General features: G+C 36.7%; 1 protein-coding gene across 2 annotated transcripts; it reads left to right on the forward strand.

The window, feature by feature from the left end:
* Positions 1–214: 214 nt before the first annotated feature.
* Positions 215–15,204, forward strand: LOC106174153 (sialin). Of its 2 annotated transcripts, XM_087019191.1 has the most exons (12): positions 215–362; positions 1,238–1,509; positions 2,563–2,768; positions 3,561–3,788; positions 4,347–4,434; positions 4,810–4,899; positions 5,272–5,399; positions 5,854–6,003; positions 6,248–6,380; positions 6,849–7,004; positions 11,636–11,721; positions 12,680–15,204. In XM_087019191.1, the coding sequence occupies exons 2-12, from the start codon at positions 1,464–1,466 to the stop codon at positions 12,923–12,925; spliced, it is 1,557 nt and encodes a 518-aa protein (XP_086875317.1). In that variant the 5' UTR covers positions 215–362; positions 1,238–1,463; the 3' UTR covers positions 12,926–15,204. The 2 variants fall into 2 exon arrangements, with proteins under 2 accessions (XP_086875317.1, XP_086875316.1); XM_087019190.1 differs by lacking the exons at positions 215–362; positions 1,238–1,509 and adding an exon at positions 1,811–1,955 and having other exon boundaries at positions 12,680–15,202.
* The last annotated feature ends 226 nt before the right edge of the window (positions 15,205–15,430 follow it).

The raw sequence follows: 15,430 nt of genomic DNA on the forward strand, positions 1-15,430 counted from the left end.
TTATTATACTAATTATAATATTAATTATCATACTAATTATAATATTAGTATGAACTAATAGTATGAACTATCAAACCATGCCATGTTGTATAATACAGCTGAGACCAAAATGATAACGCGACGGAGGGCCCAGTTTTGTGATAGCAATAAATTAACTATGGCCTAATTTGATAGGCACGTGAGAGGTAGCCAAGTTCATAATTCAGACTGCGGTATACGACATCAGTGGAGCCTCCACACTTACTACCTAACAATTCTGAAAAACGTTACTGTAACACGGGGGACCTTTTAAGAGCACCAAGGTGATGACGACATTAGGACTGCCCCACCCGTAAAAATCAACCTGAAATAAGGAGCTCGCTGTAAGTATAGTATTAGTATAAATTAACGTAAAGATTCGACGTTTAAACGTACTCTAGCTAGGATCACGGTAAGTTAAAGGGTTTATACCCTATCGACGAAAATTAGGCAAATATTGAATTGGTGCCACTGTCTTGTAATCTGACAACAAAGGGGCCTTTTTCACAAGGAGCGGTATACTTTGGTGATGCAGCCTGTATCGGTACACTTTGGCGATATAGTCCGTGTACACTTTGAGAGACTAATCACTCAGTAGAGTGGCTATTATATATAGAGTGCCACCCAAACGGAGCCATCTTTCTCAACACGGCCAGGAAATTAAAACTCGATCAGCTTCACAGCTGGAGGCGCGCACTCTTGTGAAGAGCACATATAAACTGTAGCGGTACAAGTTATAGAGGTACTTATCAAAATATTATTAATAATAATAATGAAACGAATTAATAAATACATAAGTGAATACCCTTCAATTGCCGCCCCAGGAACATGTATAAACCATAGAGGACTAACCGGTGCCTAAGGTACAGAGCTGACTATGGCAGCATTCACAACCAGTTGATCCGCGGACTAACTGATTCCCCGATCAAATATGGCCGACCCGCTTGAAAATTAAGCTTGGCACATAATCCCTTAAACAATAGACACTGAATAGATACCCTGTAGGGGTTATGAGGCAAGCTTTCAAATGGATCGGCCATATTTGATCTGTTAGTTCGCGGATCAACTTTGGTTGTGAATAAGGCCTAGGCTATATGTAAACCTTAATATTAAACTGTATACGTTTTTGTGACATATAATTCATTTGAAATCAGTTAAATTATTTTGTGCCAAGCGGAAAACGGCATTAGGCCTATAACCTGAAAGTGTTGTTTTTCAGATTTTTCTATGGACTGGACCTCAATAAAGAAACGCAGCCTTATTTTGGACTTGAGGTTCAATCAGAAATTAATCTCATTGTGATAAAAGGGATCGAGACGTTGGGAAGGTTTCATAATTTAATAACAAAGGAATCAGCAGTCTTCAGTAGCTGAAGTATCCTTCTCCTCGGGGAAACCTTAGAAATTAACGTAGCCTACTGCACGTACTCGTCGAGGCCCTACAACATGGATGAGAGTGAGCCCATCTTGGACTTCAGGTCGGCAAAGAGAGGTGAGTCGAAGGCCTTCAACAACATTTCGTAATTATATATGTATTCACGTACTTCTCGGGTTTGGAATGGGAGTGCAATATTGAAGAAATTAGCTAGACCTGTTATTGCTGTTAATTTGTGTCCCTGGTGGAGATCTGACGTAGGGTTTGTGTAAGATCATCCAAAAGTCCTGTTTTATTTATTTATTTTTTTTATTTATTTTCAATTCTTCACTTAGAAGTCCTTTCCCATTCCTTTTTCTTAATATATGGAAAATTATGCCCCTATGAATTAAACGATTCATGTTATGTGCAAAATCCGATAACGGATGACCTGATGGTGATAACGAGGCTGATATGTGGAGTGTGTGAAGACATGGCAGATAGAGAGGAGAGCGAGACAGACAGCGACAGTGAAGTCGACGAAGATATTAGTCCATTAATATCTCCTCCAGTTAGACAGATAGGTATCGTTTGTTCTGTTCACTTTTGATGTCGAATAAGATCAGTGAAGCAACTATATCGATTGTAGCTGTGTGCTGACAGCTGATCATGCCTTGAACGAAGCCGTTGATATTTATACTGCGAAGCAGGTAGCAACAACCCCTCCCCCACGCCCCGTGGCATACATACACACACACACACACACACACACACACACACGAACAGTGTGCCCCATCCCCCAATTCATGTTCTTCTTTCTGGCTGCTGCAATTCTTTTATTTGATTCATGTAAGTTTCTTCTCACAGGCGCATTTTGCTTCAAGCAATGACCTACCTGTACATATGTACATACAAACATGAACCTGCACTTTGTAAATGACGTTTTGTCATGCCATATTGTATTGCTGCATAAGGAAAGGAGGAGGCTGGGGGGGTAAGTCATGGTACTTCTCTATACACCCCCTATCTTGCCTGCATACTATATACCTCAATTGTTTCTGTCCATACATATCATGATTTATTATTATTTTCTTAATTTCTTTAATTAAATAATAATAAATTAATCAATTGATTGATTTGAAAATATATATATATATATGAACATTTATCTATATACATATATCTTTTTAGAGAGTACAGGAGGATTTTTCTCATGCCGCAATGTGTTGGCACTGATGGCATTCATGGGCTTTGTGAATGTCTACGCACTCCGCGTCAACCTCAGCGTTGCCCTTATCGCCATGGTCAACGAGACGGACTCCAAGTCCCTGAACTCAACTGATGGACAATGTCCAGTGACAGAAGTGAATTCAACATCACCTTTTAAAAAGAATGGAGTAAGTCTAGAGGATGGTACAGATGTTTATGTGGGTTTTATGTACTGTACCTTCTACCAGGGACATGGATTTATTGTTCACTAGATATCCACAGATACAGTTGTATGTCTCTGGGTTAATTCATGGTTTTTCTCTGCACTGCAAGAAAAATCCACATAGAAACTGTAGCCCTGGTAGAGGGTACGTTATATGTGGGTTTTATTTGCAATCTGTATCTAAGACCCCATTCCCAGAGATTAGATCGATCCAACTAGACCGGCCTAACTCCCTAGGGGTTCAGGCTAAATGGCTGTCAGCCGAGCAGGCACAAAAGTTAATTACCCCCTTACAGCTTGTAGTAGGCGGGACGGACATTTAAGCCGGATTATCTGACAGTAATCTAGAGACTTCCCATGAGGATAGATCGATCTAAAATCTATGGGAATGCGCCCTAAAAGTCATACAGAGGCCTTGTTCTAGAATATATTAATATAATTTTGATGACTTATATACTCAAACTTAATAAAAATTCATAGGCGTTTTATATAATGACCAAATATGTTAAATTTTACTTTTCCTGCACATATATTAATAATAATAGTTGTTACAGTATTCTATGGAGTTTTAAGACACTTCCTTTATGAAATCTCCAGACCCTTTTTATTATCAGTAATTGGAACTGCAACTTTGTTTTCGAAGTGCTAGTATAGATTGATTTAGTTTCAGATTTGTCTGTTAGGTTACGAGATGAAGTCATTTATGATAAATGTTCATAATTTTCCAGAAATGTAAGTAATTTTTTTTCAATTCCAGAACTTTAACTGGGATGAAAACCTTCAGGGTCTCATTCTGGGTGCCTTCTTCTATGGTTACATCACCACCCAAATCCCTGGGGGTTGGCTGGCCAACTGGATGGGGGGGAAGGTCCTCTTTGGGGGCGGAATATTTATAACTGCTTTGCTGAGCATTGTGATTCCAATCTGTGCCAAAACCAGTGTGTCTTTACTGATAGCTGTCAGGGTGGTACAGGGAATAGGAGAGGTGAGGTTGTTACAGGAAATACGATTGGATGATATTAGTCATATGTTTTGTTCTGTGAATTTTGATTGGTCACTTCTGTGTTTGAAGTTGTCATCCTGATTGAAAACTGATGTGATTGCTTTGTTGCAACGGGCAGTTTGATTGGTTAAAGGTGTGATTTTAATTGGTCACAATTGGCATATGTTGATATTATTTATTTAAGAAATAAAGAAATGCTGAGAAATGATAAGAATTGCTGGTACAGGTTTTATAATTGGTTGATATTGATCTATCTTTTTATTTTTCATAACATAGTATTATGTGATTATTTTTTGTGATCAAAATGCTATCGATTCTAATATGTAATTGTAAGGGGGTTCTGGAATTACAGAATTGAGTATTGAATAAACTATTATTTTTTTGATAATTTATATAATATTGATCGCTTGATGAATATTCTGAGTTATTTTGATCACAAGAATTTAACAGTGTCACTGGATAATTGATTATACGAAGTACTAGTAGGCTGTTTCAATCTCTGCTGTATCAATATATATGAAGTTTTTTTTTTAATCCCAGGGTGTCACATTTCCCGCCATGCATGCTATGTGGGGTCGGTGGGCACCACCATTAGAGAGGAGTCGACTGGTTTCTTTTAGCTACGCAGGTATACACTTCTCACTTGAATTTTGGTACAAAAATATTTTTCTGTGATAGAATAAATGAATCAGTTATGAACATGTTAGGGTATTGCAGAATATAATTTAGTGGACCGTTATTGTCATTTAAAGCTTAGAGCTAGTTTTAATTTAGATAGTTTTATATATTGGTCAATTTAATTAACAGAAGTATAATGTAATTAAAGCAAAAAATAAATCATGATTTAGATAAAATCGAATGTTAACAATTCATAACTAAGTTGTAAGTTGAAAAAATATGAATATGTGGTTTAGAGTTTCACTCAAATGTCAACAGTAAAGGTTACCTGAAGGTTTCTAGTGGCATGTATTGTAACAGAAATAATTTCATTTGATTGTTTCAGGAGCTCAACTGGGCACTGTTATAGCTCTCCCCATCTCAGGGTACCTGTGTCAGTCATCACTTGGATGGGAGTCAGTGTTTTATGTATTTGGTGAATTGACATTTTATAATATGCTTTATATAGTATAACAGTAGTCTTATCTAGTATATGTTTGTTATACGTATTAAATATAGTATTATGTGATGCTAAATAACAGTATTTTTTCGTGATCAAAATGCTATTGATTTTTTTTTCTTGGTAAAATGTCATTGAAAATTGTTAGTTATTTTAAATTTGCATTTTGTGCCAAAAGGTGGCGTTGGCTGTGTCTGGTATGTTGCCTGGATGATATCAGTTTAATATATTAAAATGTTAGTTTATCTTTCCTGCCAAAAGGTGGCGTTGGTTGTGTCTGGTGTGTTGCCTGGATGATATCAGTTTAATATATTAAAATGTTAGTTTAATTATCATTTGTGCCAAAAGGTGGCGTTGGTTGTGTCTGGTGTGTTGCCTGGATGTTCATAGTCTCTGACAGCCCAGCAAAACACCCCAGGATAAGCAGAGAGGAGAAAGACTATGTGGAAACCAGCATTGGTGTGGATAAACACAAGGTGGGTGTGTTAAGGGGGGGGGGGGGGGTTGGTAGGGGGAGGAGGGGGGTAATCACAGCCCAGTAAAATTTCTCAAATATAAGCAGAGAGGAGACAGAATTATCTGAATAGAAACCAATACATTGGTATGGAGGCGTTAGGATGAGTGAGTTGTTGAGTTAAAGACACATAAGGGAAAATGTCGGAAAACATACTATGAGAATACAACCACATGAGAATTCTTTAATATAATTATCATCCAGGATGAGTGCATCAAAAAATGAAAATTGAAGACAGCTTATTTCTTGTGTTTGGAAAAAAAAGGTAAACATAAAGGGCATTCAAAGAAAAAATAAATATATAAATAAATAAATAAATAAATAAATAAATAAATTGATCATGCCAAGTTATTAAGTTGACTAAGTACATTTATCTCATTAATGGTAATTAACCTTATATTTATTTTCATTTTCAGGATTTAAAGACACCTTGGTTCTCCATTTTAACCTCCATGCCATTCTGGGCAATCCTGATGGCTCACATGTGCAATAACTGGGGGTTCTATACACTCCTGACCACCCTGCCCAAATACATGAGAGAAATCCTCAAGTTTGATATAGCACAGGTGAGGTTCATATGTGTGTTGGTGTTGGTTTTCAGGTTATTCTGCTTTCTCAAGGACATTTCTACTCTCAGTCAAGTCACTGCAGATTATTTTCTATAGGCATAGTTTGTTTTGAAATTTGGGGAAATTGCAGTTTTTTTTTTTTAATTTTGTTTATAAGCAAAACTTGTTCAGATTTAGTGTTTTTTTTTTCAAATGAATATCAGCTTTATATATATATATAATAATATTTTTTTTTAAACAGAATGGCTTCCTGTCGGCTGTGCCATATCTGTGCATGTGGATTATAGGAAATGTATCAGGGATATCGGCTGATTATTTACGTCATAATAAAATACTGTCAACAACTGCAGTGAGAAAACTCTACAATGGCTTAGGTGAGATTTATACTCATTTACCTATGTGTGCATGTCTGCGTGGGTGGGTGCGTGCTTGTTTGTTTGTGCCAATGTTATTGTGGAGGAAGTGAGATGTTCACTTCATCCTGTAGCAATAGACCTGTCTACCTATTTATTTATCAAGGTCTGTAGTCAACAATTTCAAAAGGAGTGAAAGTTCTTTTCCTGACCTAATGACCTTAATTTGTATCTCTTTACTTAGTGTTCCCAATTTGAGAAAAAGCATAGAACCTCTGTCAGAGTTTTCTTTCTGGTCACTGTTCTTTCCCCTCAAACCCCCTGACCACAGGCCAAGTGCCTGTGTGTCTGTTTGTCTTTTATTGGATACAAGTGATCCTTATACTGTGAAATCTCTCTCTCAATCTCTCTCTGTCTCTCTTTCTCCCTCTCTCTCTCTCCCTGTCTCTCTCTCTCAGCTGCCTACATGTTTTTTTGTATTTACTTCAGGTTTGATGTTTCCAGCAGTTTTCTTAATATGTGTAACTATCATAAAATGCAACCATGTTCTGGCCGTCTTGTTCCTCTCCATGGCGGTGGGGTTAGAAGGCATGATCTATGCAGGGTTTAATGTCAACCACCTTGATATTGCTCCAGCATATGCAGGTGAGGACTAGAGTGCAACCACAATAATAATAATAATAATAATAATAATAATAATAATAATAATAATAATAATCAGGTTACGGTTGTAATGGAAAATTTTGCAAATAATACTTGGTAAAAAATGAAAATTTAAGTTAAAAGTTTTATTGTACTAGAATATTTTCATCATCCCAATAACTTGTATTATTATATTATATGAAAGTAGTGAAAGTGATCAGGAGTTATTGTCATTGTACAGTATGTACTTGTCAAGTGTGTTGTTGTTTTGTTGGAATATTTCAACAGTTTTAAGTATTAAGATGGTATAAATATATAGATATGCTTAAACATTTTAACCATCTGTTAACAATGTTATTATCCCTATCAGGTTTAGTGATTGTATCTTTGATGAAAATGTGGAGGTTGAAAGGAGGGAGAAAAGGAAAAAGTGTGGTTGTTGAGCCAGTATGATAATGTGTTAGTTGAGACAAGGTGTAAAATGGGGCAGTATGGTTGTTGAGCCAGTATGTTCACTGATAATGTGTTAGTTGAGACAGCATTTTAATCAAAGCAGCTGTGCAAAAATTACAGAAGGAGAAGCTGTTATGTAATAATATTGCTGTTCATATAACAGAGTCATTTCACTGCTACATTTATCAGCTGGGATTGTTTCAGGAACTTTGTATGGCCTCACCAATCTGGCAGCCACAATTCCAGGTTTTCTAGGGCCACAGGTTGTTGGTATACTTACAGACAATAATGTAAGCATATGGAAGGCACTGGGCCTACATGTAGTTACACTGAACCTGTTCCTAAACCTTTACAAGCTTGCAGTAAAAATATCCAAGATTTGTTCCCCCCCCCCCCCCCCCCTTTTTTTTTTCACTGTGCATACTTAGTGGCCTAAAAGCAAATTTCAGGTTGTTGGTATTCTTACAAATGATAATGCAAGCAAATAAAATGTTCAGAGCAGCATGTGTCATGTCCTCAGCCTGGTTATCATCCACTTGTATCTAAGGCTTTATAAGCTTGCTGCAAAAATAGCCATGCTTTGTAAATTTTTTTTCATAATTTTTTTTTTTTTTATGACTGTACATATTTACTAGCCTCATAAAGCAAATCTTCTGCTGTTTTTGAGACTGTACTTCACCTGGTCAGTGAACAGCATATTTAACTCTCTCTGTCACTTGCGATTTCTCTCTCTATCTGTTACTTGACTTCCTGTGGATTTTTCTTCCTTTTTGTCATTGCTAGCTTTCTGTCCTCCTGGGAGCTGACAAAATCTTTATTTAATGTAAATTTGATGAATTTCTGTCATTGTATTCTTTAACGTAGATCTTGGAGACGTCATTAGAAATCCTAATTGATGTGTGACAACATAAGGTCTGTAAGATCTTTATCTTATTTGCACTACTGTTGTGTCATTTATTTCAGTGCAACATTCCCAACAATTGTCACTGCTTGGAAATTAATATTACTATTTTTTTTTACATTTTATATTTTTTTCATATATATGTTTTATCCACAGGACCTCTTACCGCCTTCATTGCCTGTTACTTTGATCTTCTCCTTTAACCACACTCATTGCTTTCTTTGGCCCTCTCTTGTCCCACTCAGTTCCTGTTTTATTTTTCCCTACAATGGACATTATCTTCTAGCCTATTAAAGGGTTCTATGTCATTTCTTTCTGTATGGAGTGCAATATTATTAAATTAATAATTCATCTTGTGTTACTCTTATACTGGTATATGTTAACTAATCAATCTTCTTTAACTGCATTGCACTTTATTCACTATCTCTGTTCACATTTGTTCTGTATTTCGTGAACATGTACATTTCTATAATTTTAAACGTTTTATGTAGGTTTTCACAATATGTTTTAAACCTGGCTTAACCGGTTTATACATATACCGGTACATGTGTAATTGTCCCATTTTGCTCGCAAGTAACCAATGTCCTTATTTATCTTTTCTCCACCAAGAATACCATGTGTCAGTGGCACAAGGCACTTTACATAGCCTCAGGTATATATGCATTTGGAGCCATCTTCTATGCGATCTTTGGTTCTGGTGCAGAACAGAGATGGGCCAAAAAGCCACTCTACCAAGCCAAGAACCTTCAAGATACATTGACAAACCACGACAACAGGGCCGGCGGGGGTCATGTTCCACCGTTTTCGTCACTGCATCGAAACAACATGCCCTAAGGGGGTAGCACAATTAGGGACTCCTAGACTATGGCAATGTCTAAAAGAGCATTGCTGGAATGTAAATTGGGCTCTTTTTAGAGTTATTCGTGTACTTAAGAGCTATATACGTTTGTACTGGTGCCCTCTGCAGGGGCGTAACCAGACCTTTACAAATTGTACGCACAGATTTTTAAAATTCCCAGCAAAATGTAGACTAACGCAAGAGATGAAGGACAGTGTAATTACAGCATATGTACCACACATCGCAGCTTAATTTCCATTAATGATAAAATCGTCATTTAGTCAGAAATATTCTCGCAATTAAAAAAGTTTCAATATTCTTATTACCCAGAACGGTATATTTATTTAAAAGGAGGCTAGCTTCGCATATGTGGAACCCCCTTCGAATAATCTTGGATCCACCTCTGAGTTGAACTAACATACGGTTTCATTCACCTTACATGTGGATGTATGGCTCCCAAAAACAACCAATTGTACGACACGACAGAGCTCTGATACATCTAAGTTTAATTATTTGTTTGTAAAAATTGCCCATGTCACCCTGTTAGTTTGGAGGGGTAAGCTGGGTCAAGTCCGTGTCAATTTGAAGCTTTGCAGGAAAAATTCTTCCTTTGTTTCTCTAGCTCCTTCTTAAACCTGAGGTCCAGATTTTATCTAGTGCCCCCAGGGTTGCGGGAGCTGGTCTTTGAAAATAACACTCAGGCAGATTTTTACCTGAGATAAATATCGCCAGATATTCTTAAGAAAGAGGCTACAGAAGAGTTAAGGGCCACTGAACCCTCAAATTAAGAGGTAAAGGAAGTTTCAGTTTGATGGACTATTAAGATAGGACTTGTTAAGGTTACAGGCATTGTTTACCTCAGTTTGTAAGGCGGGGGGGGGGGGGGGGGGGGGGGGGGGTCAGAACAATTGTGCCTATACAATTGATACAGAGGATTTGTACATACAGGTGACTTTAATAAGCAGAGGATTTTCTTTTATATTCCGTGAAAAATACACTAAATTTATATAAAATAATCTCATGGTTGGCCAAAAAATTGTACGCACAGTGCATCCGTGCGTATGCCTAGTTACGCCCATGCTCTGAGAGATTGATTGCGATTAATAATTATCATTTAAAAGTCACATAAGTGGACCAAATGGAGGCCCTGTGCTTGTCACATGGTCAGATAATCAACTTCCACCCAAACTAGGGGAGTCACTAGTGAAAGCAAGCTAAAAACTCCTATATTGTAATAATGTGTTGGGACCTCACCTAATGTACTGGTACATAATACATAAGTTAAAGCTTGATGTGAAAAACTGATTTTTTTGTAAGCCCAGCTATCAGGGATAAGATTGTTTAACTGTCAGCAGATTTCCAACTTTTTGGGAGTCCCAAAAAAATTAAAGGTGGATTTTAAGGCTAGTAGGGAGTATTTCAAAATATAGAATTGCATGTTTCTCTAACAGCTTATGACCTATAATCAGATTATCTGTGTCCTTTTAAACCAAATGCTAAATCATTGAATCAAATTTCTGGGCCACTTTTTAAATTTTGATTAAAGGTATTGAAAAGTTTCGTATGTCTCAAGGTGACTTTTAATTGTGTCATAATTATTTAAAACAAGAGGACATCATGTTATCTAAGTAGAAAAAATCACTCAGTATTCTTATTTGTATGAAAAATTTCAGAAAATATTGTTTTAGCTGATTGTACAGTTCATAATTAAAGGTTTCCAATAAAATTACAAATATTTCTTGATGCAAAGTTAAAAAATCAGGACTTGAAAGTGTCTATATGTGTCATTTTGAAGGACAATTGTAAGCTGCAGAGCCAGCATTTATAAGCTTGGAATGTGTTAGTTGAGCCAATTTGTAAGAATATGTTTGTTGAAGCAATAGGTAAACATTAAGTGAGTTTGCTAAAATGGTCCGTTAGTCCAGACAAAGTGCTGACTGAGACTATGGCACTTTAGACTGCAGATCAAAGGTGAGTCAGTGGGTAAATTAAGTCAGTGCAATATAATATGTTACCTGATATGTTAAGAGAATGCATTAGTTGAGACAAGGTGTCAGGTGAGGCAGTGTGGTAGTTGAGCCAGAGTGTTCAGTGTGAATGCATAAGAAGAGGATGCTTTTAGTGTGACAGTCTGATAATTGTGGTAGTTTGGTACAACACAAAACAATAGCTGTACGTAATATTTTGACATGGGCTCTGTAACTCCAAAGCATCACGTATTGCGAATAGCGATATCACATAGAGGCTACAGTGTATTATATGGGGCAAGTATGGGCAAGTTATGGAATCGAGAAGCTTGTGCTCGGTCACAATGCGCAATGCTTTCGAGTTATGGAGCCATGATTGGGCAAGTAAAAGATAATCCAGCATATAACCCAATATTACTACAAGCTTGCAATATAAATATTCCAGTTTCATTCTTTCTTTTTTTTTTTTTTTTAGGAACCTTGCTTGGTTTCACCAACTGTGCAGCCACAATCCCAGGTTTTCTAGGACCACAGGTTGTTGGTATTCTTACAGATGAAAATGTAAGCAAATGCCAGTATGCTGTAAATAACTGCATAACATTATTTAATCTTTGAAAATTTATTGTCATTCAGTATACTTGCATCCCAGCTCCGCTTTTGTTCAGTTTGTTCTTCTGCTTGCATCACAGATATCTCAAAATGTTGGACATGAAAATCATAACTTAATATAAATTTTAATATATAATTATGTTAAAAAATTTAATACATGCACATAAATTGATAAATTTTATTAAGCACTTGTATTAAGTCATGCAATTTATTTATACCAAGTACTTCATAACTGTTTTGAGTAGTTAAATATCAATTGTATAAACCCAACTTACACTGCACACACACACACACACACACACACACACTCAGACACAGATATACAGAGACATCATATGTATTCTTTTATCTTAAACTGATATTTGCATGATACTCACAGACACATTACAGTGTCCATGTGGTATTTTTTGTTAGTAGCGACAGTGATCAAGCACCTATATATAGGATTTGATCATTTCAACCGGGCATAATTATCAATTTTTCAGATACATTATTTTGGAATTATTAATAATATATTTTTATGTAGCATTTTGGCGCTTTTACTGTATAGATATCAGGTCTGCTTTTCAACTGTGTTGCTATCACTCAGTAGGAATATTTTCAAAAATTTATAACTTAAAAAAATACAGTATCCATAAAATTCTGTATTTTCCCAGTTGAAATGATCAAGCCCTTACCATATAGCTACAATAAGGCCTCATTCAGAACAGGGGACTAACAAATCCGCAGATCAGCTATGACCGACCCACTTGAATACTTGTTGTGGAATCCTTGCAGGAAGTCTATTCCTGAATTAAGCGGCAAGCTTTTAAGTGGGTCACCATATTTGCTCTGCCATTCTGTCAGTCCACTTTTCTGAATGCACTCTGAGAGTTTTTATCCTCCATTTTTCAATCTCTCTATTACCCAGAATACCATGGTCCAGTGGCACAAGGCATTTTACATATCGTCTGCAGTGTACGCATTTGGTGCCATCTTCTATGTGATCTTTGGATCTGGCGTGGAACAAGGTTGGGCCAAAAAGCCATTCAACGCAACCAAGAATGTGCAGGAGTCCGTGACGCACTACGACAGCACCCACTTTCAGGGGGTCAACAGCCTTCATGTCCCACCATATACATCACCACATGCAAAGCCCATGCTGCATGATGACTAAGTAAGAGCTCATTCAGGACAGGGGACTAACAGATCTGCGGATCGAATATGGCCGACTCACTTGAATGCTTGTTGCGTAATTCCTGCAGGAAATCTTTTCAGTGTCTAATCCTGAATTAAGTGGAAATCTTTATAGTGGGTCGCCATATTTGATCTGGGAATCTGTTAGCACATGTACTGTTCTGACGGTGCTCTAAGGAGGGAGACCTAGAGTTGTGACTGTGCTTGTGGAACAGTTGAGCAATTTCTGGATCCCATTTTGTGTAAAATCTCACTTTAAAAATTATTACAGTAGCCCTGGCATTTGACCTTCTGAGATAAATGGGTCACTTGCCGATAATGTCTGATGTCAAAGAACGACATACAATTGTAACAAACTTCCCACGTAATGGATAAAAATAGCTGGTCCCAGTGGGAGGCATTAGAGATCACTCAAAATCTCAAAGGCTTGGCATAAAATCGAGGTCTCCGGACTTTGCACAAAATCAAGTGAGATCCGGAGTAGAGTGGGATCAGAAATAATGGCAGACTTGCCAGTGCAGTGTGGCAATGGGCAAAAGCTGACCATATTTATTTTGTTTTGTTTTTTTTTTCTATCAAATTCTGTCGAATCATAGGTTATTGCACAATTGTTCATTTCAACTTTCTAAGACAATGTTCCTGGCTCAAAAAATTCACCATTCTCAGTGGAAAGTTAACTCCACATCATGCAAATTCTCAAACATTTTCACGTCACATGCTGATAACCTTTTTTTTAGTTTATCTTGTATGATTCCCTTGGGAATCCTCTTTACTTGGCACGTGTTTAAACAATGAAACCATATTAATAATTTGAAACCACGTTGGTGGCGTGTGCTATACACAATACTGAATTAATACTTACAACTGATTAAACTTTATTTATTGAGGGTGAAACAAGGAAAATATATGATTTATCTTTCTTATGTCCCTCTTTGTAGTGCAGAAGAAACGGGTACCTTTATGTTTTGATGTGCTTTTCCAGGGCAAGTGAAATTTAACAATTTAAGGCTGTGCTTAGGATAGAAGTTATCATACTAGCAGGAGCGATCTCCCTTAGGCAGTGTCATTCACTAGTGGGCTAGATTTGGTTTTTAAGTGCAATTTAAGTTCACAAATGATCTTAAACGATCTTAATCATTACTGCAGTAGTCTTAAAATGGACTGAATCTGCTTTTAAGATCAAAAATGATCTAACATCTACTTAAGTGGTCAAGCAGTTTCCTCCCCTCACAATAGAGGACACCTCTGCTCACAATAGGAGAATGTGTAAGGGGAGACATCTTAATTGGCTGTCAGACTAGAAATGGTCTTACTCATGTTTTAAGATCATGTAAGACTATTTGTGTTCTTAAATTGCACTTTAAGACCAAATCAAGCCCACTAGTGATTGTTATCAGCCAAGTTGTCAGACATGCCCCGTTGCAAAGCAACATGAACAACAGCATGGATCACAAAATTTTCCCCAACTTTCCCCAAGAACTTCAAGTTACAAGGGGGCATGTCAGACAGTTAAGCTTATTGCATTGCTGGTGAGATAGATTGATCCTGCTAGTATGATAACTTTTATTCTGAACACAGCATAAGAGATTGTATTGATCAATTACGGTGCTTTGATGAGGTACAAATAACGTGGCCATTTTTTTCCATGTGTACTGTTGTTTTGGACATTATATAGATCACTTATATAATTACGATATCAGGGCATTCCCCCACTTCTTCCTGTTATGAATATCATACTGAGAATGGGCAATGTGATATTCAGGAAATTATGCCTGCCTCTATTCAAATGTAGAAAGATAATCTCACTCATCTAGGCATTTTCTTCCACCTGTGTGAAATGGTTACAGTTATTTTGGACATTGTATACATGTAGATTACTTACTTGTAGTTCTGGTCATATTTTGAGGACGATTTTTGAAAGTATTCAAAAGTTTTTCCTTAAATGTTTTAAATGTTTGATTGTTATCAGATGCAAGTTCTGAAAGCTAATCTAAATCCAAATAGTGTGAAAAGAACTTATTACATATTTTTTTGATAATTTATTTGATAATTGTATCAAATGTGCAATATATGTGACCACAAATAAAGCAATATGATTAACATAGGTGTGTTCATATTTTGGTGCCTTTTGCCCTGTTCTTCAGTGTGGTCAATTATGTGTAACATACAACATCCAAGAAACAATGCCATTTCTAATAGTGCTGCCATATCATTTATCACATAAATGCAGATTTGATAAATTTTTCGACTGATAGATTTAGAGGTATAGGGTAAAAGGTACAAATAACATCATCATAAGGTAACAAGATGGGTTTATTAAGAATACAGAGAGTACAAAATCAAATCAATCCCCCCCCCCCCTCTTATAAAAACCCTCAAATATATTCGAGTTGCTGTCTCCATAAGTCATTGCAGACAAAATTCTGAAGTAAAATTCAACCACTGCTGGCTTAGTTTTGCACTTCGTTCCCACATCCATTCCTTC

The sequence above is a fragment of the Lingula anatina genome, chromosome 8, assembly GCF_051362555.1.
Source record: "Lingula anatina isolate TDL-2025a chromosome 8, LinAna3.0, whole genome shotgun sequence".
Classification (NCBI taxonomy): Eukaryota; Metazoa; Brachiopoda; class Lingulata; order Lingulida; family Lingulidae; genus Lingula; species Lingula anatina.

Excerpts from the sequence above, each read along its gene's own strand:
- LOC106174153 (XM_087019190.1), top strand. The coding sequence starts at position 1,826 with ATGGTGATAACGAGGCTGATATGTGGAGTGTGTGAAGACATGGCAGAT. Across the intron at positions 1,956-2,562 it reads TCCTCCAGTTAGACAGATAG|AGAGTACAGGAGGATTTTTC; the intron begins GTATCGTTTGTT and ends ATATCTTTTTAG. Across the intron at positions 7,005-11,635 it reads TATTGCTCCAGCATATGCAG|GAACCTTGCTTGGTTTCACC; the intron begins GTGAGGACTAGA and ends TTTTTTTTTTAG.